We start from the raw sequence: 26,172 nt of genomic DNA, 5'->3' as shown, positions 1-26,172 counted from the left end.
CCCTTTTCAGAGAGGAGTCTAGGTGCAGCTGAATCCAATCTTAGCCTCGGAGTGTGTCAACAGTTTAAATTTAAGGAATTATAGAGGTGTTATTGAACAACTTTTGTCCCACGGGTTTTAATGATTGGCAAAATGAGAATATTTATATAAAATGAATAATTTATTTTATACAAATGATCAGACAAAAGATCTTAATTGGAACTATTTACTGCACAGCATAAAAGCTAAAACTGCTAATAGTATGGTATAAGATAGGATAGGATAGTGCATTATATTGAAGCAATTATAGAAACAATTATATTGATGCTAGCAAAAAGAAATAATTATTAAGTAGAAATTTGATGTAACTCACTCATACCAACACTGGTGGGGAGATCTCTCTCTCAACCTCGAGGAGTATCCTTGGTGGGCGTCCCCAGCCAAGGGAGGAATCTCTATGCATACACCACAAGAAGGGTTATGTTAGAAAAACCAAACTGTATGAGAGGGGACTGGACTTTTATAGTATAAGGCGACTGACTGCTAGTCACAGATCTACAAGCCAGCAGACTAGCTTATCTGTCACATCCTGTTGCAATAGCAGGATGTGTATTCAAAGTCTGGTGAACCAGGATGGTCTTAACACCAGATGGTCTTTAACACCAAGACAGCACCTGGAGCCATCTGTTGATAGCTTGCATTATATTGGATTTTAGGTGTTATCGGAGGTAGGCTCTCTTGCCACAGTTATGACACTGAAGTTCTCCAGTAGTCGTATTAGTGTGAACTATGCAAAATATATTTACTACTAGATTCTATTTATTTCAAGTATATACATTTCAAGTACACTTACAATCCATTTTTTGTTATAGCTGACTTATGACAACTAATAATGTTTACATATGCTGTTTATTAGTTAATGCTTAAGCCAGTACATGCTAATAAAGTAAAGATAAGTAGTATAAGCATGACTAGTTGACTGACCTTTGTCATCATTTGGCTGTGTCAGTGTATTTTCTACAGTAATTCATCAACAGCATATTTTACAGTACTTGTAATTAATTTGGAATGTAATTAATTTAGGATTTGTTAAACTGTAATTTCAGCTTAACAGTTGAATTGATTTGCATTTTTTCACTTCTGAAGAAAATGTTTTATTTTCTGTAAGCATTTATAATATGTGCAACATTATGGTTTTTACTTAGGTTAGCAAATTTGTGCAAGAGTCCATATGTCTACAGGTCTTTCAATATATACTCTTTGGTGGTTTATAAGGCTTTCTTGTTTGCAACTGTCTTTATTTATTTGAATGTTTGGATGCTTATGAAGGGAATATTGAAATTGTGTTGATACTAGTTTAAAAGAGTAAACTTTAAGGATATTTGGGAGGTAGGATGGAATTAAACTCTTAAAAGAAATTATTACCTAAATTAATAATATTAACTAACAATAACAGAATTACCTTTGTTTATTTTTAAATTAATTATTAATTTTAGGTTTTGATTAATAGCCTAGTCAACAAAAAATTGATGAAGTAGGCTCATGATGTGTAAGACATAATCAGATCTGGCTTTTTTTAGATAGTTTAGTTATAACAACATTTTATAGCAAACTTACTCTTTAACCTATTCTTGTAAAAAGTTCTATTTGCCTTGTGTTTAATTTCTGGATGTGCTTAATGAAGTAAAAGTTTATGGGAAACATTTATTGTTGCTTATTAAAATTATTTTTATGGGAAAATTGAGTAACTTACATTGTAAGGTATTATTTGAACATTAATTATTGGTTAGTAGTAGTAATGTAAGAAGCCTGTATGTTATTCCTCATGCCACAGAATGAGGAATTGTGTTTTATACATTTGCAGAATAGTGACTTTTTTATCAGAAGGTTTTTCTCATTGACAGGCTATGGAGTCAAGTAATAAATGGGATGTGATCAGCATAATTTTGCTTTTCTTAGGCTGTGGCTTGATGTGCCTTAATAATTTCCTCAGTAGTGTCAACTGTATGGCACTGTAAAGCATCTCTTGTCCTCTTGCACTTCTAAATCCTCAACTAATTAATGTTTTCTTTAAAAATGCTTTCTTTCAATGAGGTGTATGGTGCTGGCACACCTATACCCATTTTCATGCTGCTCTGAGCAGTCTCTCATCAGTGGATAGTGTTTTGCACCAGGCAGTGCTGGTCCATTACGAACCCAGTAGGAAAAGCCTCTGTGAAGTATCTTCCAACACCCTGTTTATTAGTGCTAGCATTATAAAGGAGAAAACACTGTAGTTAATTGTATGTCTCTTTAAGTTGTGGGATCCCTGAGAGCTATAGGATTGAATAAGCCTCCAGTCCATGCACCAGAATGCTGGAGACACCCTGGTCATAGAAGATATTTCTACCTTTTTATCCTTTTAGCTATGATAGGATTTTCTTACAAGGAAACAACTCCATTCCTAATTTCTACTGCCAGATATAAAGAATGTTAGTACGAGAACTTTTTGCTGCGCTTTTAGATAAAGGCAAAGACTCACAGGTGAAGTAATTACTAGTATCAAGTGGATGCTGTCTGCAGGCTTCTCTGGTACAGTTACCTGGCCAGGTTTATTTTGCACCAAAGGAATATATCTAGAACAACACAGTCTGAAGGCCAAGCTAGAGAAAAACTTAGTTACATGAGTGATCTCCTTCTCAATTTGTACCCAATGGAGAGGGACAGGTAGACTGCTCAGTTAATCTTTGTACTTCCCTCAGTCATCAACAAGCTGAGAACCTCAGGAATTAAGAAATACACACTGAATAAGTAAGTTTGAGAGCATGGAAGAAATGATGAGAACCTGAAGTACTTTGATCAGGTAATCATGTAGGTAGTATAGGTCCATTATTGTTAGTATTAATGTGGCCCAATGTGAAGCTTTCCAGTCCTATTGCTCCACCAGGGATACATACTTGACAACTTCCCCACTTACAGCAACATGCTACTGGATCATCTGCTGCTACATCAATTCCCTCACTGTACGATGTAAATTAGCAAAAAAAAGAGCACAATGCAAATTCAGATTTTATCACCTTCAGGGGCTTTACCACAGCCATTTACCTCCTTGGTTCCTGCTCTGACTTGAAGAACTGACCTTTCATGTATGGCATTTTGTGCCATAACCATTGTCTTATAACCATTCCTACTCCTAGCATGTGAATGTTGTGTCTTGTTCCATTCTATTCATAGTCTTTCTCTATGATGCCCTAGTGGTTCTTGGCCTTAGACTCTGGAAATACACCTCTGATTGCCCTACAGGTACATATTGGCTCTTCATGTAGACATGACAAGGGAGTTTTCCTTTGCCATGTTGGCAGGCTAAGAGGTTCCTTGCTCAAAATACTGCAGAAAATAGGATTTTTGGCACTCCTCAACCTACCATTTTGTCAGTACCAAATGCAGAGTGATATGATGGCAGATATTATCAGTCAATGTCAGTTTCATGAGGTTTACATTTCAGTCACACAATTTTAACTGAAAATTTCTAATTGCTTGCATTTCAGTGGATACAAGAAGGTGAAGCATCATAAGGTGATGCTTCCTGAAAGTGGAGCTTGAAGATTGGCAATTGTTTAGAATGATCATTTATTTACCTTATTTATTTACCTTTCTTTACCTTTATTTACCATAACACACCTTGCAGACTAGTTCCTAGATTTGCCCATATTCCTCTCTGTGACCCCCCAATTTTCTTGAGTTGGGTGTGAGTGGGTAACTAAGATAAGAAGCTATCAGGGATTTTCAGATGGTTTTGAATCTGCTCTAGTTCAAATTTTTTATTTGAATAGATTTTAATTGCTCTAACTGCAGTTAACTTTTCCATACTTAAGGACATTTTGGTACTTTTTTTAATCTACAAAATACTTGTGTCTTTAGAAAAAATGTTACTGGTTTGGACATTCAAACCTTACTCACAATAATTCCTCACCATAACCCCCTATTCAGATTTCACATCTGAGTGTACACCAGTAAACTGGCAGCTGAATGTGCACTAATCTGTGTGAATTTCACATAAGCCTCATTTTTACGTGCTATGCAATCATCAAAGTGGAACTTTATGTCTAGTCTCAGAAAGGAATCTCTTTCCAAAGCATTTGACAAACAGATTTTTTTGGTTTAAGTTTAACTTACAGGGAGGGAATGCATTTTATGGACACATTTGAGTAGATTAATAAATAATGTTTGTATATTTGTAACCAAAACAGTAATTTATTACGTAGGAGACAGATGCAGGGGAATAACATGCCAAGCTGCGCATACAGTATGTTGTGTTCATGATGAACTGCTGTTTATTCAAGGCTAGTGTAGCTTGGCAGCACAAAAGAAGTCTTAGCTAGAAGATGACAAAAAAAATATCTCAGATATAAACAGCAGAAACATAAAGGAAAAAATAAAATTTCTGTGTTTGTTCAGTGGTAATTATCAAAACTGAGGACTGAAGAGAGACATTTATACTTTGTGCATTATATTCCCGGTTGAGAAAGGTGGATATGTATGGTTTATTTAAAAATCTGGAAAATTGGGCTAGTCCAAGCATAAATGAGAATGGAAAGACAAATGTTTACCTCTTGTGTGTTTGGTGTGGGGTGTGTGTGAAAGTAAGCAACTTTTTTTGATACAAGGAGTTTAAAACTAGTTTGCCTCACTTAGTCCTTATTTTGGGGGGGGGGGGGCAGGTACAGGGATTTTTTTTTTCCACAGAATTCAAAGAGCAGGAAAAAATAATCTACAGTAACAATCCCTGATAAAATTGTATACAATTACATAACATCAACATGCACACATAGAAAGGGTTGCAAAATTAAGTTAGCTCATACAAATTCCTTTTGAGTGGATTTTTTTACTATTATTTTAACATCTATTATTTTAGATGAAATATTGGCATATGTTTGTCATATATTTATGACAAATTTCAGAAATTATTTTTCTAATAAAAAAGGGGTTTTATTCAAGAAATAGCAATAGCTATATTATCACAGAATCATAGAATTAGTAGGTTTGGAAGGGATCTTTGGAGATCATTTAGTCCAACACCACTGCCAAGGCAGGGTCACCTAGAGCAGATTAAAAGGAAGGCACCCAGGTCAGTTTTGAATATCTCCAGAGCAGGAGACTCCACACCCTCCCTGGGCAGCCTGTTCCACTGCTCTGCCATAGTCAGTATAAAGTTCTTCCTCATGTTCTGGTGAAACTTCTTGTGTTTTAGTTTATGGCCATTACTCCATGTCCTGTCACTGGGCATCACTGAAAAGAGTCTGGCACTGTTCTCTTAATGCGTGCCTTTGATATATTTATGTGATTAATGGGATCCCTTCTTAGTCTTTTTTAACCAAACAGGCCAAGCTCCCTCAGTCTCTCCTCATAAGAGAGATGCTTCAGACCCCTGATCATCATTGTGGCCCTCCACTGGACTCTCTCCAGAAGCTCCTTGTCTTTCTTGTACTAAGAAGCCCAGAACTGAGCACAGCACTCCACATGTGGCCTCACTAGGGCCAAGTAGAGGAGGAGGATCACTTCCCTCAACCTTTTGGCCACACTCTTCCCAATGCACCCCAGGATACCATTGGCCCTCCTGGCTGTAAGGGCTCACTGGTGGCTCATGGTCAACCTGTCATCCACCAAGACTCGCAGGTCCTTCTCAGCAGAGCTGCTCTGGGACTGGTCAATCCCCAGCTGCACTGGTACTTGGGGTTATTCCTCCCCAGGTGCAGGACCCTACAGTTGCCCTTGTTGAACCTCATTAGGTTTCTCTCCACCCAAATATTCAGCCTATTAAGGTCCCTCTGAATGGCAGCACAGCCTTCAGGTGTATCAGCTGCTTCCCCCTGCTTTGTATCATTAGCAAAATTGCCGAGGGTACATTGTATCCCTTCATTCAGGTTGTTAAAAAATAGGTTAAGTAAGTGTAAGTCTGGATCCAGTACTGATCCCTGGGAAATGCCACTGACTACAGGCCTCCAGCTGGATTCTGCTCTGCTGATCACAACCCTCTGAGCTCTGCCATTAAGCCAGTTCTTGATCCACCTAGCTGTCCATTCATCTAACACACATGTCCTGAGCTTACCTAAGAGGATGTTGTGAGAGGAGTGTCAAAAGCCTCGCTGAAGTCAAGGTAGACAACGTGCCCTTATCGACCCATCCTGCCATGCCATCACAGAAGGTATCAGATTGGTAAAGTAGGATTTCCCATTGGTGAGTCCATGTTGACTACTACCAATGACCTTTTTGTCTTCCACAAGCTTGGTGATGACCTCCAAAATGATGTGTTCCATCACCTTCCCAGGGACTGGGGTGAGACTGACTGGCCCATAGTTTCTGGGTCCTCCTTCTTGCCCTTTTTGAAGAGGGGAGTAACACTGGCTTTTCTCCAGTCATCAGGCACCTCTCCTGTTCTCCACAGTTTTTCAATGATGATGAAGAGTAGCAGAGCAAATAACATCTGCCAGATCCCTCAGCACCTGTGGGTGCATCCCATCAGGGCCTGTGGATTTATGGTGTTAAATCTGCCTTGCCAATCTCTAACCCAGCCCTCTGCAACCAAGGGGAAGTCTTCCTTTCTCCAACCTTCTTCTCTTTCCTCCGAAATCTGGGGTTCCTGAGGGCCAGTCTCATCAGTAAAGACTGAGGCAAAGAAGGCATTCAGTAATTCTGCCTTCTTTGTGTCTTCTGTTACCAGGACATCCATCTTATTCAGCAGCAGCTCCACAATTTCCCTAATCTTCCTTTTGCTGTTGATGTACTTGTAGAAACCCGTCTTGTTGGCTTTGTTGTCTTTTGCCAGACTCAATTCCAAGAGGGTCTTGGCCTTCCTTTTGCATCCCTGCATATTCTGATGGTGTTTCTATAGTCCTCCCATGTGGTATGTTCCTTTTTCCACATCCCATGAGTTTCTTTCCTGCATTTGAGATTTACTAGGAGCTCCCTGCTCATCCATGCAGGTCTCTTGCCCCTTTGCCTGATTTCTTGATCATGGGGATACACTAGTCTTGATCTTGAAATACTTTTAAGCAACCTTGCAAAAGCAAATACCAGGAAAAAGTAGGAATTATGTTTCACCAGCAATTTCAAAAAGACAAAACCTGCATTTAGTATTTTAGTGATCTTCAGGAATAATTGTCCACTACTGTGCTGTGAGACAGGTTCTTGATTTTTTTGGGGGCACATAGTTGTTTTGACAGATGGAATGGAATTCTTTTGCCTGTTACAGATGCTGATGCTTATTAACATTTCTTGCTATTTTTACCACAGATTTGGATGAAAAGAACAAGGAAAAGATGCTGACATTTCTTTCAATTTCTTGCTCTATTTCAGGACTGCGTGTTACACAGGAGTCTTGTTGGTGACCTGAAAGCATTCATAGATAAATACAGGTTCGATGTACTTGTAATTTTGGCCAACTGTTTGTCAGAGAAGAAGCAAACAAAACAACAAATAGCAGTGTACTCGGAAAATGTAGAGCTAGGCAATCAAGTAAGTTCCTGGAAAAAAGTCAGATAATGTTTTTCTTGGGAAAAACATTTTTTTTTTAAAAAATATATATGGTGTTGATTAATTGAGGTCAAAAAGTAGCAACAGTTGGCCAGCAACTGAGCAGCTATTTAAAATGGCTGCATTATTTATATGATACAAAATTAAAGACTGTGATATTTATTATTGCTTCTGACCAAGCTAAAAATAAAAAAGTGTATGGTTATAAGAAATACCGAAAGAGGTAAGATTTTTCAGTTGAGCTAAAATGTTCTTTTGTTTTTCCCCATTAGTTTTGGCTTGGGTTTATATTGTGATCTACGGAAATGGGTCTTTGGTAATGAGGGATAAAGAAATTGTAAATAGTAATGACCAGAACTCATATATGTGTATGTTATTCCTAAAGAATTCAAGTTCTGAAATGAAACCAAATTCTTACTAGGATGTTCATTTATCCAAAGCTAGGTGCTGTCCTTTTTTTTTTTTTAATATATATTTATCCCCATATGGAAGAAACCACCTCAGTGGCAACTTTTTGCACCTGTTTCGTAGTCTTAAAAACAGTTCTAATTTTAGGGATAGGTGGTTAAATGACTCCATTGTTTTCAAAGTCAATATAAATGCATTTATTTTATGAATACACTATCCCATTCTGGAAATACATTTCTAGTGTACCTTTACCTATGTTACTCAGAGTTATTAAGGCAGAAAACATTTATTTGGATTTTCTGTTATAACAAGAAGTGAACTGGAAAGTCAATGGTATAATTTTTGACCAATTCTATAACCCATATTTTGTATGTAGAACCCATATTCTAATACTTCATCTATTTAGGGATTAAAATAAGGAAGCTGCAGCAAAATGACCAAGAAATAGGTTAATAGGAAGAGATAGGTATAGCTGTGTTATGTGGTGAAGTAGTCAATATATGCCCTTATGTCCATGATTGCAATGACTTCTGAAATATCTTATTTTTCAACAGATCTGCTGTGAATTAGAAGAATGTCAGAATCCTTGTTTGGAGCTGGATCCTCTAGAATGTGAATGTGACCAAATTCTCATTTATCATCAAGAAAATTCTTTGGTGACCTGTGATCAAATTTTTCTTCTAGTTAAGGAAGTTATAAATAGAAGGCAACCAGAAATGGTATCGAACAGTAGAACTTCTTCTACTGAAGCTGTTGCTGGAAGTGCTCCACTTTCACAAGGATCTTCTGGTATTATGGAGTTATATGGTTCTGATGTAGAACCACAGCCCAGTTCTGCCAATTTTATAGAAAATCCTCAAGACCTAAATGGATCTATGCAAGCCCACATTGATGTTAATGTAGACCTTGTGAGTCCAGACAGTGGATTGGCTACCATTAGAAGCAGCCGGTCTTCCAAGGAGAGTTCTGTTTTCCTTAGTGATGATAGCCCTGTTGCAGAAGGTGCTGCTTCTCATCACAATCTTCTGCTTGGCTTTGATTCCTATAGCCCTATTCCTGAAGGAGCAATAGCTGAAGAACAAAAGCCTCAGTCAGGAAACAACAGAGATAACTTTGATCTTTTCAATTTTGATCTAGCATCTGTGGTTACAGCTCCATCTGAGTCATCTTCTCATTCTGTTGATTGTTCCCCAGAAGATGACTATTTCCTTAATAGTGATTCGTCAGAAGGGCATCGGCTCACTGTGCAGAAAGAACTTGATGAGGCAAACCTGTTAGAAAATGATACAGCAAATTATTCAACTGGTTTACTTATGACAAAAAATGAGCATGACAATTTGGCTGAATTTGATGAGAATCCAGGACAAATGTGTCAGAAAACTTCAAGTTTGATTCATTTAGTTGAAGGTGATTCTTTTTCACCAGAAATGTTGAAATCTGCTGATTCAAGAATTCCACCCACTCCTATGAACAGTCTTGTAGAAATGTCACCATTAGATAATGGACAGCCTTTAATTTTCCCGCAAGATGTTATAAAAAAAATTAATGAAATAGATGGCACAAATTATTCTCAGTCTTGTGTTAAATCTGGGAACTGGTGGGAGGCCTTTGACCTAAAGTCCAGAAATGCTGATGCATGGAGTTCAAGTGAGCAGCAATCTGTATTTCAGAGTCCTGTCTTATGGAAAGATTCTAAAGAAAGTCCCTTGCTACAAGAACATATTGATAGAAGAGCCTCAGATTCCGTGTTCCTCCAAAACCAGCCAAAGCAAATGGAATACATGAGAGCAGGTCTATGGAATAAACAGTTTAAACAAGATAATTGGAACCATGAGAATCAAGAGAAAAACAGCGAACATCCACATTTGCAAACTGCTTCTTTAGATGAGACAAAGCAAGAACTGGAGAGATTTACTGACCCGTGGAAGGTCAGTCAGCCAACACCTGTGACGTCAGATGCATGGTGTAGTGATGAAGGAAAAGGTAGTCCGCTAGCTGGAGACTCTTATGAAATCTGGACCAAGTTTGATGAAGAAGATGCTGCTAGATCCTCAAAAAATGTATGGAACGTGCCCAAACTGCATAGAGAAAAAAAATCAGTGAATGTTCCTGAGGAATGGGCCATATCAAAAACTAGTTTATCAGATTCTTCAGAAATCACAGTGGACAATGAGACTGAAAATCTAGAAGCCTGGGATAAAGGAAGATATTATGCAGTAGAAGAATATGGAAAATCTGAAAGTACAGATTCTGTTTTAAATAATATGCAAAATAATTCCAGGCTGGAAACAGGGGAAAAAAATTTATTTGGTGACCCTAAACATAGACCAAAACAATTTGAAAATATAGATACCTGGAACATGTACGATAAAAACATCAGGAAGGAAGTAACAGAAGTAGTGGTGCCATGGGAAAATTCCTTTTTGTATAAAAACTTAGATCTTAGTTCTTCAAATATGGGGGAAGATTTAGTTGTTTCTCCATTAGACACCAATTATTCAACATCTGATTCATATGTATCACCTACATATGTGGAAGATGGAAGAGAAAATGAGGACAGAAATTTTGATGAAGAAACAGTTACTGGTAAATTCATGAACCCATATTTGGCTGAGCCAAAAGTACTTGAGAAAGCAAGTAAGGAACCATCATCTCCTAGCAATGTGCCTTTTTCAAGCACCGGAAATACAGATAACTGGAACACTCCCCTAAATAATGTCACCCAGTTACAAGAAAGAAATTCTGAAATTACTGCTAAACCTCTTCTTAATTCAGAACAAACAGCTAATCTGTGTTTTTCAACTGGGATACATACCAGTGAAAATAATTTTTCTGTATCTGAAAACAGAAGACTAGGACTGGCATATAGTCAGACAGTAAATGACTTATCACCACCACAAAATGAATTAAGTACTAGACAGATGGCAGCTGACAACAGAGAAACAGTGGACAGTGTTCCTGTAGAAGACACAGACACATCTGTGACAACCTTGGGCACTGGGAATAGTTTAGATCTGAAAATATGTGACTTAGGGAGTGAGATGCTTAGTAAGAAGGCAGCACAGAACACTGCTGGTGTTGACAGAGAGCTGGATAGTCAGGTTTCAGTGCAGCAGCTGAACTCATGGAGTTTACAAAGTGAACAGGGTTGTAAGGAAGCCTGGGACAATGCCATTGTCATCTCTCAGGAAGGAAAAGAATGTAAGAAGACACATGAGATAAGTGAACCACAGATGATTAGTGACATTTGTAATAAACCAGTGCAAGAGGACAGTGAACCTTCATGTAAAGCAGATTTGGAAGAAAATAGGTCAACTGAAGTTTCCACCTCCCCAGAAAAAATGAGGAATAGTGTTAGTTTGGAATTGTTAGTCACAGAGAATGAGTCATTTTCCAATCAAAGCAATCCAATTAGTCAGGAAGAGAGGAAAGACTTGTTGCAGAATAATGTAGAATCTTCTTCAAGTGCTTCTGAAGAAGGCAGAAATTATGAATCTTTTGATGATGCCACACCACAAAACTACAGTTACAGTGAAATGTCACAGATGCTTTCCGAGAGAGCTGAAAAAGAGGCTACAGTGACAGAGGATGCAACAAGTCCCCAGATGGAAAGTATCTCTGAAAGTTCTGATATGGGTAGTGATAATCCCGAAAATAGTTATTCTACAGTGCCTGGAACCTCAGACATCTGGAATGACTCTGGAAAGAATGGTTGTGGCATAGGCACACCAATTCTTTCAGTGAATGAACCACAGGAAGCTCTGGGAGAAGAGAAAGAAGGCTTACATGAAGTGGCTCCTAAGCATCTAGGCATTTGTAATTCTGAGTTAGTATCTTTCACAAATAGCTCAGAATTGAAAGGGACTGATAAAAATTCTTTCGTAGATAAGTTTAGAAGTTCTTCTGCATATGTCACTGTTCCTGACATTACACATATGTCTGTGATGGAGAATTCATTTTTACGTGAAATAGGTTCTGGGAGAAATGAAAACTCTGAAAATTTAGAACCTGATAATACTCTTTGTGAAGAGCCATGTGCAGTGCTTAGTGACAGTTTTCCTCAAAGTGCTTGGAATTCACAGCCATGTGAAGATTTGCAATCTCCTGGAACAAGTCCTGAGGCAAGTGAAGTCCTTGAAATGGCAAATACCACAAGTAGCCTTTCGAAGGATATACAGATCAAAAGTTATTTGGAAGAAGACAGCATGTGGAGTAATTCAATAAATGATAATGCACACTCAAGCGGAACAAGTCCTGATTTGAGTGATGCATCTGTGAATGTGTGGGGAGACCTTCCAGCTGCCAGTCATCACAAAGGAAGTAGAGATATGTGGGAGATTAAAAATAATAAAAATCTTGAAGATTCTTGTAAAAGGAATGAATTTCAGAATGAATGTGAAGAAGGATTTGAAACAAGTGCTGAACATAACCAAGTTCCTAAAAGCTTAGATTTTTGGAATGCCCATGTAGATGTTGATACTGTATCTTCTTTATCAAGTCCTGACATAAATGAGGTTTCAGAGAATTCAGAGGCATGTCCAGAAGTGATTCATGAGGATTCAATGTGTGAAAACAAACAGCATAAAGCATCTGAAATTGGAGAGGATTATGTTCAGTCAAATGCAACAAGTACTGAAGCAAATGAAGACAGTTTAAGTGCAAAGACTCAGGTGAAAGAGGAGGCCCAGGTAGGCATCTTCAGTGAAAATTCTGAAACAATTAAAGCCAGGAAGGTACTCCAGGAGGATGTGACTATTGACTCTATTGAGCATCACAAGACTTTTGAATATTTAGGCCACTGTGAAACACTTCAGAAAAAAATTCAGAGAAGTATTTTCGATGAAAAAACAGGTAGTGGAGAAGACACATATTTGTATCAAATGAATGAAGATGCAACACCAACTTTTGCTGTTGGTGATAAAGAAGAGTACTCTTCAAAAACTGTGGCTATGTGGAGTATGTCGTCGGAAGCTGATTTACGAACTGATCCAAAATCCATAGTAGGAACATTTGGTTTTCCAGATAACAGTTCAGAATGGTGGAATTTACAACCTTGTGAAGAAAAGCAATTGGAAGATCAGTATTCTGTTTCAAGTCACTCTGAAACAAACCAGTTAACAAACAGTAAGGAGGATTCGTGTGTTTCACCTTCCCAAGGTGAAGGTCTAAAACAAGCAGATTTGACTAAAGGAGATAATGATGGAAATCAGCCTGCCCCCCTGTACTCTGGTGAAAAAGAAAATGAAAGGCTAGTACATCCTATCAATAGTCCTGATAGTCAGATAAATCAAGACATTGTGCAGTTCAAACAATTTGATGCTTTCATACTGGATAAAGAAGAAGGGCGTGTGATAGAGCAGTTGTGTTCTACAGATAAGGAAAATCAACTGGCTCCACAGAATTCTTTTGCAGAAGGGGAACAAGCTATACCAAATACATCAGTTCAAGCAATTACTGTACTGGATCTACCAAAAGGCAATGAGGGAAATGTAAGTCTCATTCCTCAAGAACAGCAGCAGGACACCTGTGAAAGATTAGATGTGCACAACTCCCTGTCAGATGCTTTCACTGTAGAAGACTTATCTTTTGAAATTGCAGAAAAGTCAAGTTCAGGTTGGAATATATTAGTTCCCCAAACTGCACTTATCCCAGATATTTTACAGGATAACACACAAGAAAGTAATCAACTGTTTTCAGTGGAACCTGACCTGTGGATTAATGCAGAGCAGGTTGTCACTTTGAAACCAGATGGTGAAAATCCTGATATTTTAAGCTGTAACCAAGACAATGGTTCAGAGTCTTCAAACAGTCCTGATGTGTGCCAGGAGTATGGAGCTAAGGATGCCTCTATCCCATCTTCTCAGATTGTGGTGGATCCTGAGGACAAGAACAGTCACTCAACTCACACATGGTCAAATATGAGTAAAGAGGTAGATTTTGATTCAAAACATCAGTTAGTAATGCAGAAGGTGGAGATGCACTCTGAAAGTGGTAGCCTCCAGGACTATGAACCAGGAAAGATCAACGAATTCTATCAGCTCATCTCTTCTAATACTCAGGAGCCTCCTGAATTTGCAACTTCAGAAGAATATAGTCTAGAAAACGAAATGGTTATTGACCCAGCTGAGTTGACGGAAATTGCCAGTGAAGTTACAGAAGTGACATCCTTAGATCTGAAAGACATGTTCCATGAAAGTTTCACACATGCAAGCCATCAAGGAACACCAACTGACACAGATCTAATAGCAACCTCCCAAATGCATTTGTTTTCCAGCGATTTAACTCAACCTGATAGGGAAGAAAAAAGCTTAAAAGAAATTAGTGCCTTGGCTGAAGTTGTAAAATATTTGCATATTGACCATACAGCAATAACTGGTAATGAGCTAGACATGTCAGAAGAATGTATGGATGAATCTGAGACAGGAGTAGAACATAACATCAGAAATGCATCAGTGACTAATGTCCTGGCAGAAACATATGGTGGAATGAACACACTGGCAGTACTAGGCAGTGAAGCAGCAGAAGAGGAATCAAAGGATAAAGAGATACTCTTTCTCAAATCCTTTTTACCTGGTAGTAATGAATGTCATGATTCTGATTCAAATAATCAACTGTTTAAGGACACAACAAAAGCCTATGAAGCTGTAATTGAAAATAATGTTCCTGTGTTTAAAGAAATGCCCAGTATTCAGTCGCCAGTGGTGTGTAATCCACCATCCTCTGCATCTTTTGATGCTGAATCCTTTGGCAGCAGAGAGTGTGCAAAGGGTGAGCTCTTGTTACAGCAGCCATTTTATGACAGTGTTTCTTTGGAAAAACCTTTACCACTGCCAGCACCTCCAGAGAGTGCAGAAGGCGTCCTAATGACCAAAGACAGCAGTGTTAAAGATCAAGTGTCTGAAACATCCATAGAGTGCCTTCAGGAAAATCATACCTCAGTATCTTTGCTCTCCAGGTCTGTAGTAACTCCAGGAGATTCTGATATTTCACCAGGAAAATCTGAAGCAGAAACAACTGATCCCAACTCACCGCCAGATGGAGATAGAAGATCAGCCAATGGTAAGAAAACATGCTTTCCAGGGCAAATCCATGGGACACAGAAAGGAAGAAGTGTTTGGAGTATTACTGCTTAATGAGGAGGCTTTGAGTGAAGTTTGGAGGTTTTGTGTCTCCCTGATGTACAAAACTGTACTGTGGGAAGACCTCTAGTGCCGCTCTCTCAGACATTTCTGAAGCTTTTAAACATTGAAGTAGGAATACCATTTCTGTTGTTTGTACAGGGCCTAGCATATGGGACACTGAATCATTTGTCCCTTAGGAATGATTGCAATGTTAATGTATAATCTTTAATAACGATGATGGTAATGAAGTTATAAAATTCAAGTACACATTAACAGAGCAAAGCAAACTGTGAAGAGCTTTATCTCACTGTACTGATTTAAGGAAATTGTGGTGACTAAAACAGTAATTCAAAAACTAAAAGGAGTTTCTGTTTGCTTGTTCTTTTAGAAGCTGGCACTGATTCTCTACTTTGTAAAGAGAATAAGCTGAGAAATTCCTCTGAAAGCCCTGAACTGAAAAGTACAGAGGGTAAGGAAGATGTGAGAATGCAGGTGGTCCAAGATCCAACTTCACTGGAGACGGATTACATCCTTGTTACTGAGGAAGAAAATACACCTTCAATGAAAAAAACCCTTAAAAGAAGCAAAAGTAATTTTGCAGTTCAAGAAGCTAATGTAGCTGAACAAAGAGAATCTCATGAAGGCTTTTTACCGAGCTCCTTGGATACCTTTCAGCCAATCTCCATTACAAATGAAAGCAAAGGTCACCCTGTTTGTGGGACTCCGTGGGACTCTAGTCACTTAGAAGAGAAAAGTTCTTCTGTTGTGCCTCAAAAGCTGGATGGTGAAAGGAGATCACAGGAAAACTGTGCGCAAGATGAGGGCTGGATTATATTGGGCCAAAATGACGTAAGTGACATACCACCTGAAGAAATTTCTGCCAAGTCAGAGATGCCAAAATCAGTGTCTGGACATCCTGGCGAAGAACTGGCAGCTGTTGTAGCACAGGAATTGATTCTTGACACTTGGACAGAATTTCGGGTGGAAACTCTCCTTCAGAAATGTTTTGAACATGAAGTCTGTTCTCCTTCAGATAGTCTGACTCTTGAGGATGAGAGTTCAGGCATTGCAGGAACACGTGTTTTGCAAGTAGTTGGTGGCGATGGTGCATGGGAAGCAAATTCTCACCAGAAACTTGGAAATAACATAGCAACAGAACAAGAAATGAAGGAGGAAATGGTTCTTCTCAACAAAGGCGGAGAACTGAGTCAAAAGTCAGAGTAAGGAAAAATCAACCTGTTTTCTTTCAAAAGTCTTCTGTTATTTGTTATCTATGTTATTGAAGTGTAAGCTGTTATGAATAGATGGCAAGACTTTCAAGTCAAAAGTACACATTATATTTACCTTATTTAGGTATCACTGTATTTCTCCCTTTCTAAAAACAGATTCTCAATTCTTGGTTGCTTCATATAAGCCAAATTAGGATTGTTTTGCGATTGTTTTGAAGGCCGCTTCCTTGCAGGAATAAGTCTGTCTTCCTTCTGTGAAGTCCCATAGACTGTGTAACCTACCTTTAAATCTAAAACAGATGTGGCCAGGGAACACAGGCCAAAACCAGGTATCAGTGATACTGGCAGCCCAGATACAATGCCAGTGATGAGATTATGGAGAGATCAAAGTGAAGTACTATCTCTGCCTAATGCAAAACTGCTGGGAAGGAAGATAGGAGGGAGTGAAGGCCCAGAGTCAGAAAATGGTGGTGCTTACAGAGGAAAGAAAAGCATAAGGGAAAGTTGTGGTCTTTGTCATTATTTTCAGGCTGTAGTCAGGTCAGAGCAGCATTTCAGACTGTTTGAACTGAACTGGCAATTGAGGCAGTTTGAGTATATATGGACCTGCCCTTTGGGTGGACATGCAGCTTCTGTGCTGACAGCATCACTGCTGCCAGGTGTCTCTCTGCTCTGTCACCAGATGGAGAGAGAGGTGGCCCTCTTGACTCAATTTATTGTAAGATATTGGAGAGAATGCCTCTGTTATTGACTTCTCTTCTTTTACAACCAGGAGGTTGTAACTACTATAGTAGACTTCTAAGGCAGTGCCAGAGATGCAAGTGTGGAAGTCTGACCTCCTTTCTCCTGGGCATCTGCATCTGATGTGTTGCAGTTTCACAATGGAGGAACCTGGCATTGTATCTGTACAGGGAAACTCTCATGAGGAGGAAATGGAATTTCCCAGTACAAATAAAACTAGGTTTCTAACTGCACTTACCCAAAAGCATGTGGTATGGAATGTGTGGAAATATAATGTTTGTGTGAAATGCAAGAGTTACTTTTTACTTTTTTTCCCAAGTTTCTTCCAAGCACTTGCCAGTTCAGTATAGAATACACATCGCATCCACAACTTATATTATCAGTTTTTAATTGTCTTGCATTTTATTTTAGACTTTACTTTTTAAAAAATTTTCCCTAACAATTTTGCAGTTTTAGCAGTAGGCTTTTTTATCCCTTAAACCTGGCATTCCTGTGTATGACAGTATAACCCTGATAACAGCACATACAGATAATCTGTGATAGAAAAGCACAGCTTTTTGCTACACCTCACCACACCCCAAACAGTTCACATTTTATTAAGATTATATAGAATCTAGAATATATATGGTCACTACAGCTTCCAGTTTAGTCTTTTTCTTATCTCATTTAGAAATTACTATTATCAAATGCCTTTTCAGTAGTGGTTCATTCTGTCCTTTACATTAGTGATACTGAAGCTCAAAGAAGTAAAGAAAAGCAAGGAAGTTATTCAGCTTCCACATTAACAGTTACTTGTGGAAGCATGGAACCAGTAAAATCTACTTTCCTTTGGGTTTATGTTTTCTTGTTAGACTTTTTTTATTGATAAGGTGTAAAATCTAATGGAAGTTTTTTCCAGCATTAATGCTATTAAAAGTATTTAGTTAATTCTCTTGTATGAGGATTTCTTATGCAATAGAGATTGCTTTTATGGTGCTGTTTCCCCCTCCATTTCCCCTATGCTTGGCTGGTGATGTTCAATAAACTTCTAATGAGCTTATGTCTTTGGTCAGTTAGATGATTTTTAGGAAATAGCAGAGACACATGCAGACGTCCCTATGCATGCCCACATCATGATCACAGAGGCCCTGATTCTTTTTAAATGAAAGCAAACACAAAAAACATTATGATGAAACACACAGGAATCATTATTTCTAGCTGATATACCCATTTCATTAAACGTCTTACATAAACAGCTGAAAAACCAGCAACTGACATAGTAGAAGTGTGTAATTAGAAGTGCTTTCTAATGCATTTCACTGACAGTTTTAAAACTACAAATTCATTCTCAAAACATAAGTCAGTGTGCAGTTTTTAAGTCTGAAATGAATTGCTGTTCTTGGCCAACAAAGTTTAAAACAATGTGATACAGCAGAGATGCCAGCCTATAGGAGGTTAGAAACACTGGTGTCATCACATAAGAGAAGAAACTAAGATTTCTCTTATTACTGCAATAGAATTTCTGGATGGCACCCAATGGTGCTGGTATGAGGCTCTGAGTCTGCCACAGATCTACATCAAAGGAGGATGTAAAGAAACTCTTTAGTGTGAAGGTGGTGAGGCACTGGAAGAGAGCCTAGAATAGCTTCCAGATGTTCCGTCCCTGGAAGTGTTCAAGACCAGGCTATATGGAGCTTTGAACAAGCTGGTCTAGTGGGAGGTGTCCCCGCCCACGGCAGGGACTTTGGAACTAGATGATCTTTAAGGTCCCTTTCAACCCAAACCATTCTATGGTTCTATCATCTTTGAAGAATAAAAGAACCTCATCATTTGTACTCAAACCCAGCCAATAAACAACTGAATTAGTAGTCCAAAGTTTACAGAGGCATTTACTCAGTAACTGTCTTCTAAGCCCTTTTCTATCCGTATGTCCCTGTTTAGTACAAAAAAAAATGAAGTTCCTACTGGATATTGGGCTGAAGTAGGTTCCTTTACTAGTGGAATAAGGGTGAGTGAAGGATACAGTTTGCAGTATTTTCTGCTTTCATCCAGAAGGTGTCTGTCATTTTGCCTAAGAAAAATTACTGTTACGTAGAAGAGGGAATTGAAATTTTGAAACGGAAAGCTTAAACAAAAATTAGAATGAAATGCATTAAAATTTTGATGTCTGCTAGTCACTGCCCCCTTCATCCCAGTGTCAAACATAAGACTCTCTCTAGGCTGTTAAGGTCAGTTTTGAGGAAGTCTGTGACTGGAGGTAAAGTTCTTCCATCCTGTCCTGCTTTTCTTCTGCAACGAAAAGCAGCATGAGCAAGAGAAGAAGAAGGATGCTTGCTAGCATTAAAACGCTGAAGAAAAGATATGAACCTTTCTCAGAAATACACAAACATCAGAAGTAATAAACCAGAGAGGTTTCTTTGGTCTCATAAAAAAGTACAAAAATATTTGAGAGGACATTACTAATGTCAGTCTTTCCAGAAAGAAAATAGCTTTGCATATGTGAGCAGCTTCTTTAAAAAGGAAGAATTTGTGGAGCACTGTATAAATGCTGGGTAGGCAGGATAACATACTTTGCTGCTGCTGGCTGGAGGTGCAGCAGCAGTAGAATTTATGAAGACTGGAGGTAATTTTCTTCCTGATAGAAGCTATCTTCTCTTACAGAGCTATATGAAGCTTGGTGGTGATGCAGTGGTCGGGAGGCAGAAGGAGAAACTGCAGATGACTATGCTAGCTGTTACCCACCAGCACATTTCTCAGAGTATTTTAGTGGTTGTGTATACTAGATCATTCTTGCTCTTACTTTTGTTGTAGGGAAGGATTATCCTTTTCCTTAGCAGGAACAGGTTTTTTTTTTTGTTTACACATACATTCCCATTGCTGAATTGCGAACCGAAAAATTATGCAAACCACGTCTGAATATGCATGTGCTCTATAACCATCGATGCAAACAGAAATGAGGGTGGAGATGCATTGAATCCATAGGATCTTCTGTCATGCAGTCTCATCGTAAGCTTTCCTCAGGCACTGAAATTAAACAGCAGGGAGCCTTTCAGTACCGGCAGCTGACTTGCTGTGTCAAATTTGGTGATGCTCTGACAAAGCTCCACAGGGAATGTGGAAAAAAAAATAATTTTCATGGCTGAAGCACAGCTCTGCATTTATTTAGGCGCACCTTTAACCAAAGCCCAGTAGCTGCTGGTTCACACAGCCGGCTGTGTGAAGGCAGGTGATCACCCTTATTTAGCAGTACCACTGGCCACGTGACAAGAAAATGGTGGAGGATCTGTATTCCTAGTAAACTGCTATAGAACAAGGGATGTTGAAGTGCAGCAGTAACGCATCTTTACTGTTTTTGCAGTAGAAAGGCCTTTTCAAGTCTTTAGAAGGTAAGCATTGCTTTACTCGGAGAGACAGATATGCAGAAGGTTTTCTGATTAACGGCTCTATTGTTGCAGTTACCTTAGACAGAAAAAGGGTAAATGTTAGTCAGCACGATGCAAAGCACCCAGGACCTCATTACTGAAAATAGGGCAGCTGTATTTTAATTCTGCAGCTCTTTATGAGAGAAGCTTACATCAGTTCAATGGGATTTCTTTTGTCTGAGCACAGGCATGGTATTTATAATTAGGAAACAAAACTTCACTGCACAGTCACCTAACGTGTTGGATTATTTTCAGCTTATTTGCCTAGCTCTAAGGATAAAAAAGGTGGACAAAAAAGGAATGAAAGGGCATTGTCAGCGGATAGCTTGCTTTTAAGACTGTTTAATTACTGGTATCTTGCCTGGCTCTGGTAGCTCTCATTGTAGACTACTTGACAATATAGCTTTCTTTTTTTCCCTATAAATTGAAGCATATGAGTTTTGCATTTTTTTTGCAATGTCCTCTTAAAATGTTGCAGTGAACAGCATATGTAATCTTTGAAGGTTAACTGATCAAGGATACAGCAATAATCTCAGTGGTAAGAGGACTGAAAAATTACTGCAAAAGTTGTTTTTTACAGGCAGTGTTTTTGTTTAAATTTAATTATAGGAGCTTGATTCAGCTCCATTCAGTTGCTTGCTTGCTTTTCTGTCTGTGAAAAGGAATTAAAATATTCTTCAGTTTTAAGTATGGTTAGCAAACAAATCATAGTGATTTTCAGGATGCATTGAAATGTATAGAATGTTTAAATATTGGCTACTTAGAGTAACACTGAAAGGAAATGTATGCAGGGTTGTTTGGTACATTTAGCCAGAATTGTTCTAAGTTGGGGGCGGGTGGAACAGGCAGGCAGAGATGTCATTTCTGGACTTACCTTAATTAATACAACTGGGAAGCAGAGCCGTTTTCAGAAAGGGAGGATGCACACACTTCTAGCAGCACTGTGAGGAGGCATTAAAGCAACTGTGAGGCTCAGACCGGGGGAACAATACACACCAATCCTTACCGTGCCAAACATTTCTTTTTACTAGGGCTGCCGTGTTCATTCCACTATTCTCAGCCATGCTTTCCACTGGTATCTTATGTGGGGCAGGGGTGCACAAAAATCTAAAATAACCCTCTTTTTTCCTATCTTTGATGAGTCTGGTTTTTTATTCGGCATTACATAAATCTTGACAATATTACAGAAAATCCATGTAGTTAGCGACAAGCTTAGTGTTTGCATAAATTCACTACTTTAAAAACTTAGATCCTGCTACAAGCAGTCTTTTGTGTTTTTGTGGCATCTCCTTATAGTATTCAGCAGTAATGGGAGAGCAGAGCAGTGTTATTTAAGAGCTTATAATATGTCTGTAAGAAAAGAGTAGGAAAACACAAAGTCATCTTTAAGCCGCAATCTTTGTTCCGGCAAAGGATGCATCTCTCAAACTTAGAAATAATGAATAGGTGAGAATATGATTTTGATAGCATCTGTGAATATTGATTAAGGTTTTATTATCACTGTAGTGTCATCAGGGCTGGAGACACTTCCTAACAGATGAAATATCAAGAAAATAACAGTGCTATTGCAGCAACAAATGATACAGAGGCAGAGGGGAGGATGACAGTGACATTCCAGTTACTTGACAGATTTCATAGTTTATCTGCTTTGTTTTCCTTTGGACATTGAAGGCAATCATTTAGGTGTTATGGGATTTTATGAATTAACTCATTCAGATATTACTTATTAGTTCTTAGTATATCCTGTAATTTGTGGTGTCTGTAGCCATTGCACCTATGAAAAATAGCAGCAGATCAGACTTCCTCATTTCTCACAGATGAAAGCTAACTGTGTCCTAGAAGAATAAGATCAATCTCCTCAGCAGAAAACACTTGCAGCAGATTCTAAAAGAGCTGTCTGATGGGCAGCAGCCCAGCAGGATACACCTTTGTGTTTCTAAAGCAGTAGGGCATATAACTAAGCTTGTTCTTGTATTTACTTCTTCAATCTGGCATTTCCTGTCACTCTGAGTCTTTCACAGCATTTTTGCTATGTCCGACATTATCCTCTTTCTCACACTTAAGTTGCTTTTTATCTTCCTACTGCTACTGTGGTCCTTCCAGCTCAGTGACAAAGTTCTGCTTCTGAAAATGCTTCTGGCTTTCTGCATCTCCCATCTCCCATTGCATATGCCTTTTAGACCTGCTAACTGCAGGGTCTGACAGTCTTTCCTGCTTTGAACACCTCCTGACAGTGCAAGCGAACTGCAGGATAGCATGTTTGGTGCCAGTTTTACTGCTTCAGTAGAGCTTATGTGCCCTGATTAGGAACCTTCTCTGGCTCCTGACTGGGGCTTTTCCCATGTTTTTCCCAAGCTGCAAGTCACCCAATATGGATAAGAACTTCTCAGTTACCAGTTTACACCCATTAGGATATTTCCATTTTAATCTGCTGCTTAAAATTACCGCTCCACATTCTGCATTGTCACTTAAATCCCCCTACTCTTTATTACATCTCTGGCAACCGCAGCTTTAAGAAACACCAAAGTTTAACATTAAAGCCTTTTTAAAGCCTTTTCTTTAGGTCAGCCATAGCCAAGATAGGGAAAATGTAGCTGTTAGTTACTCTTTGTAAGTTTGCCATAGTAGGTGAGATATGAATCTAAATTATAGTAACACTGAACATTATAAGTTGTGAAATCCTGCTTACATTACCATGGAAAAGATGGAAGGATGGAAATTTTGGCAGTACAGTAGCACAGAAGTCAGAAAAGAAATTAACAATATTTAAGGTATTGAAGGAATGAAAGTTGTTTGAGAAGAATAGAGAATAAGGTCATAGGACCAGAGAAAGGGAATATGAGGGGAGGAAAGATAGAAGTCATACAGTATAAAAAAACCGTTGCCATGTATCTTTCCCTGTCTATCAGCATGTTGTGCAAAGGCTGAACTTGAAATCAAAAGATGGAAGGAGTGATAGAAAAATACTAATGCTTTAATGGACAGATAAATAAAAACCTGTACATCTTGATGTTGAGTTCTTATGATTAGCAGCTGTAAACATCATCCCTTACACATTTTATCATATGATCAAGACAGATGTCACCTATTGTTAGATACTTTGTTAAAACATTTGATTCCAGCTGGTATAGGATGGTAATAAGTGTCATCATCATTATACATGTCATCTTTCATACATAAAGAGAAACAAATGCATTAAGCAATGCAAGAAGTTGACAGTATTACAGAAACATTGCTGACCATGAGCCAGCAGTGTGCCCAGGTGGCCAAGAAGGCCAATGGCATCCTCACCTGGATCAGGAACAGTGTGGCCAGCAGGACCAGGGAAGTGATTTTTTCCCCTCTACTCAGCGCTGGTGAGGCCACACCTGTAGAACTGTGTCCTGTTCTGGGCCCCTCAGTTCAGGAAGGATATTGAGGTGCTGGAGCAGGTCCAGAGAAGAGCAACAAGGCTGGTGAAGGGACTGGAGCACAAGTCCTGTGAGGAGAGGCTGAGGGAGCTGGGGTTGTTTAGTCTGGAGAAGAGGAGGCTCAGGGGTGACCTCCTCACTCTCTACAACTCCCTGAAAGGAGGTTGTAGCCAGGTGGGGGTTGGTCTCTTCTCCCAGGCAACCAGCAGTAGGAGAAGAGGGCATGGTCTTAAGCTGTGCCAGGGGAGGTTTAGGTTGGATATTAGGAAGAAATTTCTTACAGAGAGAGTAATCAGACATTGGAATGGGCTGCCTAGGGTGGATTCTCTGTCCCTGGAGGTTTTTAAGATGAGACTGGCTGTGCCACTTAGTGCCACGGTCTATAAGCATGGTGGTAGTGGATCAAGGGTTGGACTTGATGATCTTAGAGGTCTTTTCCAACCCCGTTGATTCTATGATTCTATGAAAAGCCCAGTAGTGAAGAGGAAATAGCTATGGAAGTTCAGATGTTCCTCAGTTTCAGAACTAATGGTTATGACTGTGTTATTTAAGCATGTCTTCCTTTGGAAACAAACATTTTTGATAAGGTGTAGATTGTAATAATAGTTGGAGGGGAGTTCCCCACACAAGTACAGTGAGAATTTTCAAACTTCCTAGAGATTTTTCAGCTTCTATTCCTGCAAACTCTACCCCATTAACTACTCTTAAAGCATTAGCATACTTCCTGAAAGTACAGGTGGCTGCACTGGGTAGAAGGTGCACACTGCTTTTTCAAGTGCTGTTCATGTGCCAGTTGCATCATTTGAAGCTGCAGGTATTCTGATGAATGGTCAGATGAACAGCACAGTATGGCAGGAAAATGGTCACTTTGAACTCCACATTCTGGAAAGAAAACTGGTTTTAAGGTGAGGAAAACTAAAACAGAGTTTTCTAAAGGAATAATTAATTGCTCAGTGAAAGTAAAAGGTCAGAATCAGGTCCCAGATATATGATTATGCCTGGCATCCTAATAAATTTTAGAAATACAAATTTCAAAGAAAATATATTTTTGGGTTACACCTAAAAATCTTTTGAATCAGATTGATTTAACTTCTACTTTCCCTTCTGGCATTATCATGTTACAGTATATTTGTAATGTTTGTTCAGCAGTTGTAATTGCTTAACAGATCATTTAGATCTGTGGAATATTATTTGTAGAATACTCACAACATTTATTAAGAGCAGAGAGATCAGATGAGTTGAAACATGCCTTCTAAATGCCAATACTGCTTCGAACCTACACAGCACTTTGCCAGACCTTGTGATCTTTCAGTATTGATGGAGGAGTACCCATCGCGCATGCTCACCACCTTTATGTTGTTAATCCTGGCAATTTTCCACCGTCTCAGTAAAGATTAAGGAGCACTGATGTAGGCACCTAACAGAGGCACCTAACCCTGCTCTTAGGGCAAGACTATATGGTGGTATGTGAATGCAATGCCGAAGCAAAGAAATAGATGTTTAGTGACCTGTTATTTCTGTCTTAGCATTTGTTCCTCTACCTGTTTTTGCACACAGAATATTGACTTAAGGGAATATTTTTGAAGTGATAATATTGGTAGTATTAGGAAGTCGCAGGTTCTGCACTTCACTGGAAAATATGTAGTTGGAGACAGTGCTATTTTATGGATACAGTTGGAAAATATTGCCCTAAAGAATTGGCTCCTGTCTGTGCTTATGCCATGAAGTTATTATGAGGTGTGGGGCAGGTCACAGGAGTCAGAAGCTGCTTGAATTGCAAATGTCCTTCTCCACTGACCGTTAACTGAGTTGGGTTTTTTTGGATGCCAAACTGAAGCCATTGGAATCTGATGATACCAGGTTTTTTTGGTGGGACGTAGTCATGAGGATCAGTAATGCCATATAGATGTTATAAAATGCTACATATTCAGAAAAAAAGCCAAAGGTTATTAGGCATCATGTATCAGGAACTCACAACTAATGGACACTCTCGAAGTTAATTTCTCTGATTCTCTTCTGTAACAGTGAATAATTTATTGTCTTTAACTCACAAAGCTGTTGCCCAAAGTATGGTAAATTATTTTTTGAAATATTATTTAGGTGATTAGTAGCTCTGAAAAGCACCAGGAAGGGATGATGGCCTTGTCTCTAGAGCAGTGTTTGAATGTTGCATGGTTAATAATGCATGGGGATGCAGAAAGGACAAGATAAGTTAAGAAATAGTTGTGCATTGGGTTGCACTGTCTTTGCTGTAGCATCCTATGGCCTGCTGGTGACAAACCTCTAGAAAGAGACTTTTGGAGACTCTGGGGTCTCCTGCAGGCAGCATCAGCCTGGCTTGCATTTCTAAGACCCCATTTCAGCAAGACAT

At 38.9% G+C, this 26,172-nt stretch overlaps 1 protein-coding gene across 10 annotated transcripts in view; it reads left to right on the top strand.

The window, feature by feature from the left end:
* Nucleotides 1–26,172, top strand: part of PRUNE2 (prune homolog 2 with BCH domain) — a 146,432-nt gene that overhangs the window by 87,642 nt on the left and 32,618 nt on the right. For 8 of the 10 annotated variants that reach the window (XM_064641118.1, XM_064641112.1, XM_064641116.1 and 5 more), the window contains exons 7-9: nucleotides 7,315–7,473; nucleotides 8,454–14,958; nucleotides 15,409–16,240. In XM_064641118.1, the coding sequence (XP_064497188.1) occupies nucleotides 7,315–7,473; nucleotides 8,454–14,958; nucleotides 15,409–16,240 (7,496 nt within the window). Of the gene's footprint in view, nucleotides 1–7,314; nucleotides 7,474–8,453; nucleotides 14,959–15,408; nucleotides 16,241–20,158; nucleotides 20,356–26,172 lie in introns of those variants that run through there. The other 2 variants (XM_064641119.1, XM_064641121.1) reach the window with 2 other exon arrangements.

Source organism: Pseudopipra pipra, chromosome Z (genome assembly GCF_036250125.1).
Source record: "Pseudopipra pipra isolate bDixPip1 chromosome Z, bDixPip1.hap1, whole genome shotgun sequence".
NCBI lineage: Eukaryota > Metazoa > Chordata > Aves > Passeriformes > Pipridae > Pseudopipra > Pseudopipra pipra.
Note: the sequence above shows the minus strand (reverse complement) of the source record. Positions and strands in the feature narration are given on the sequence as shown.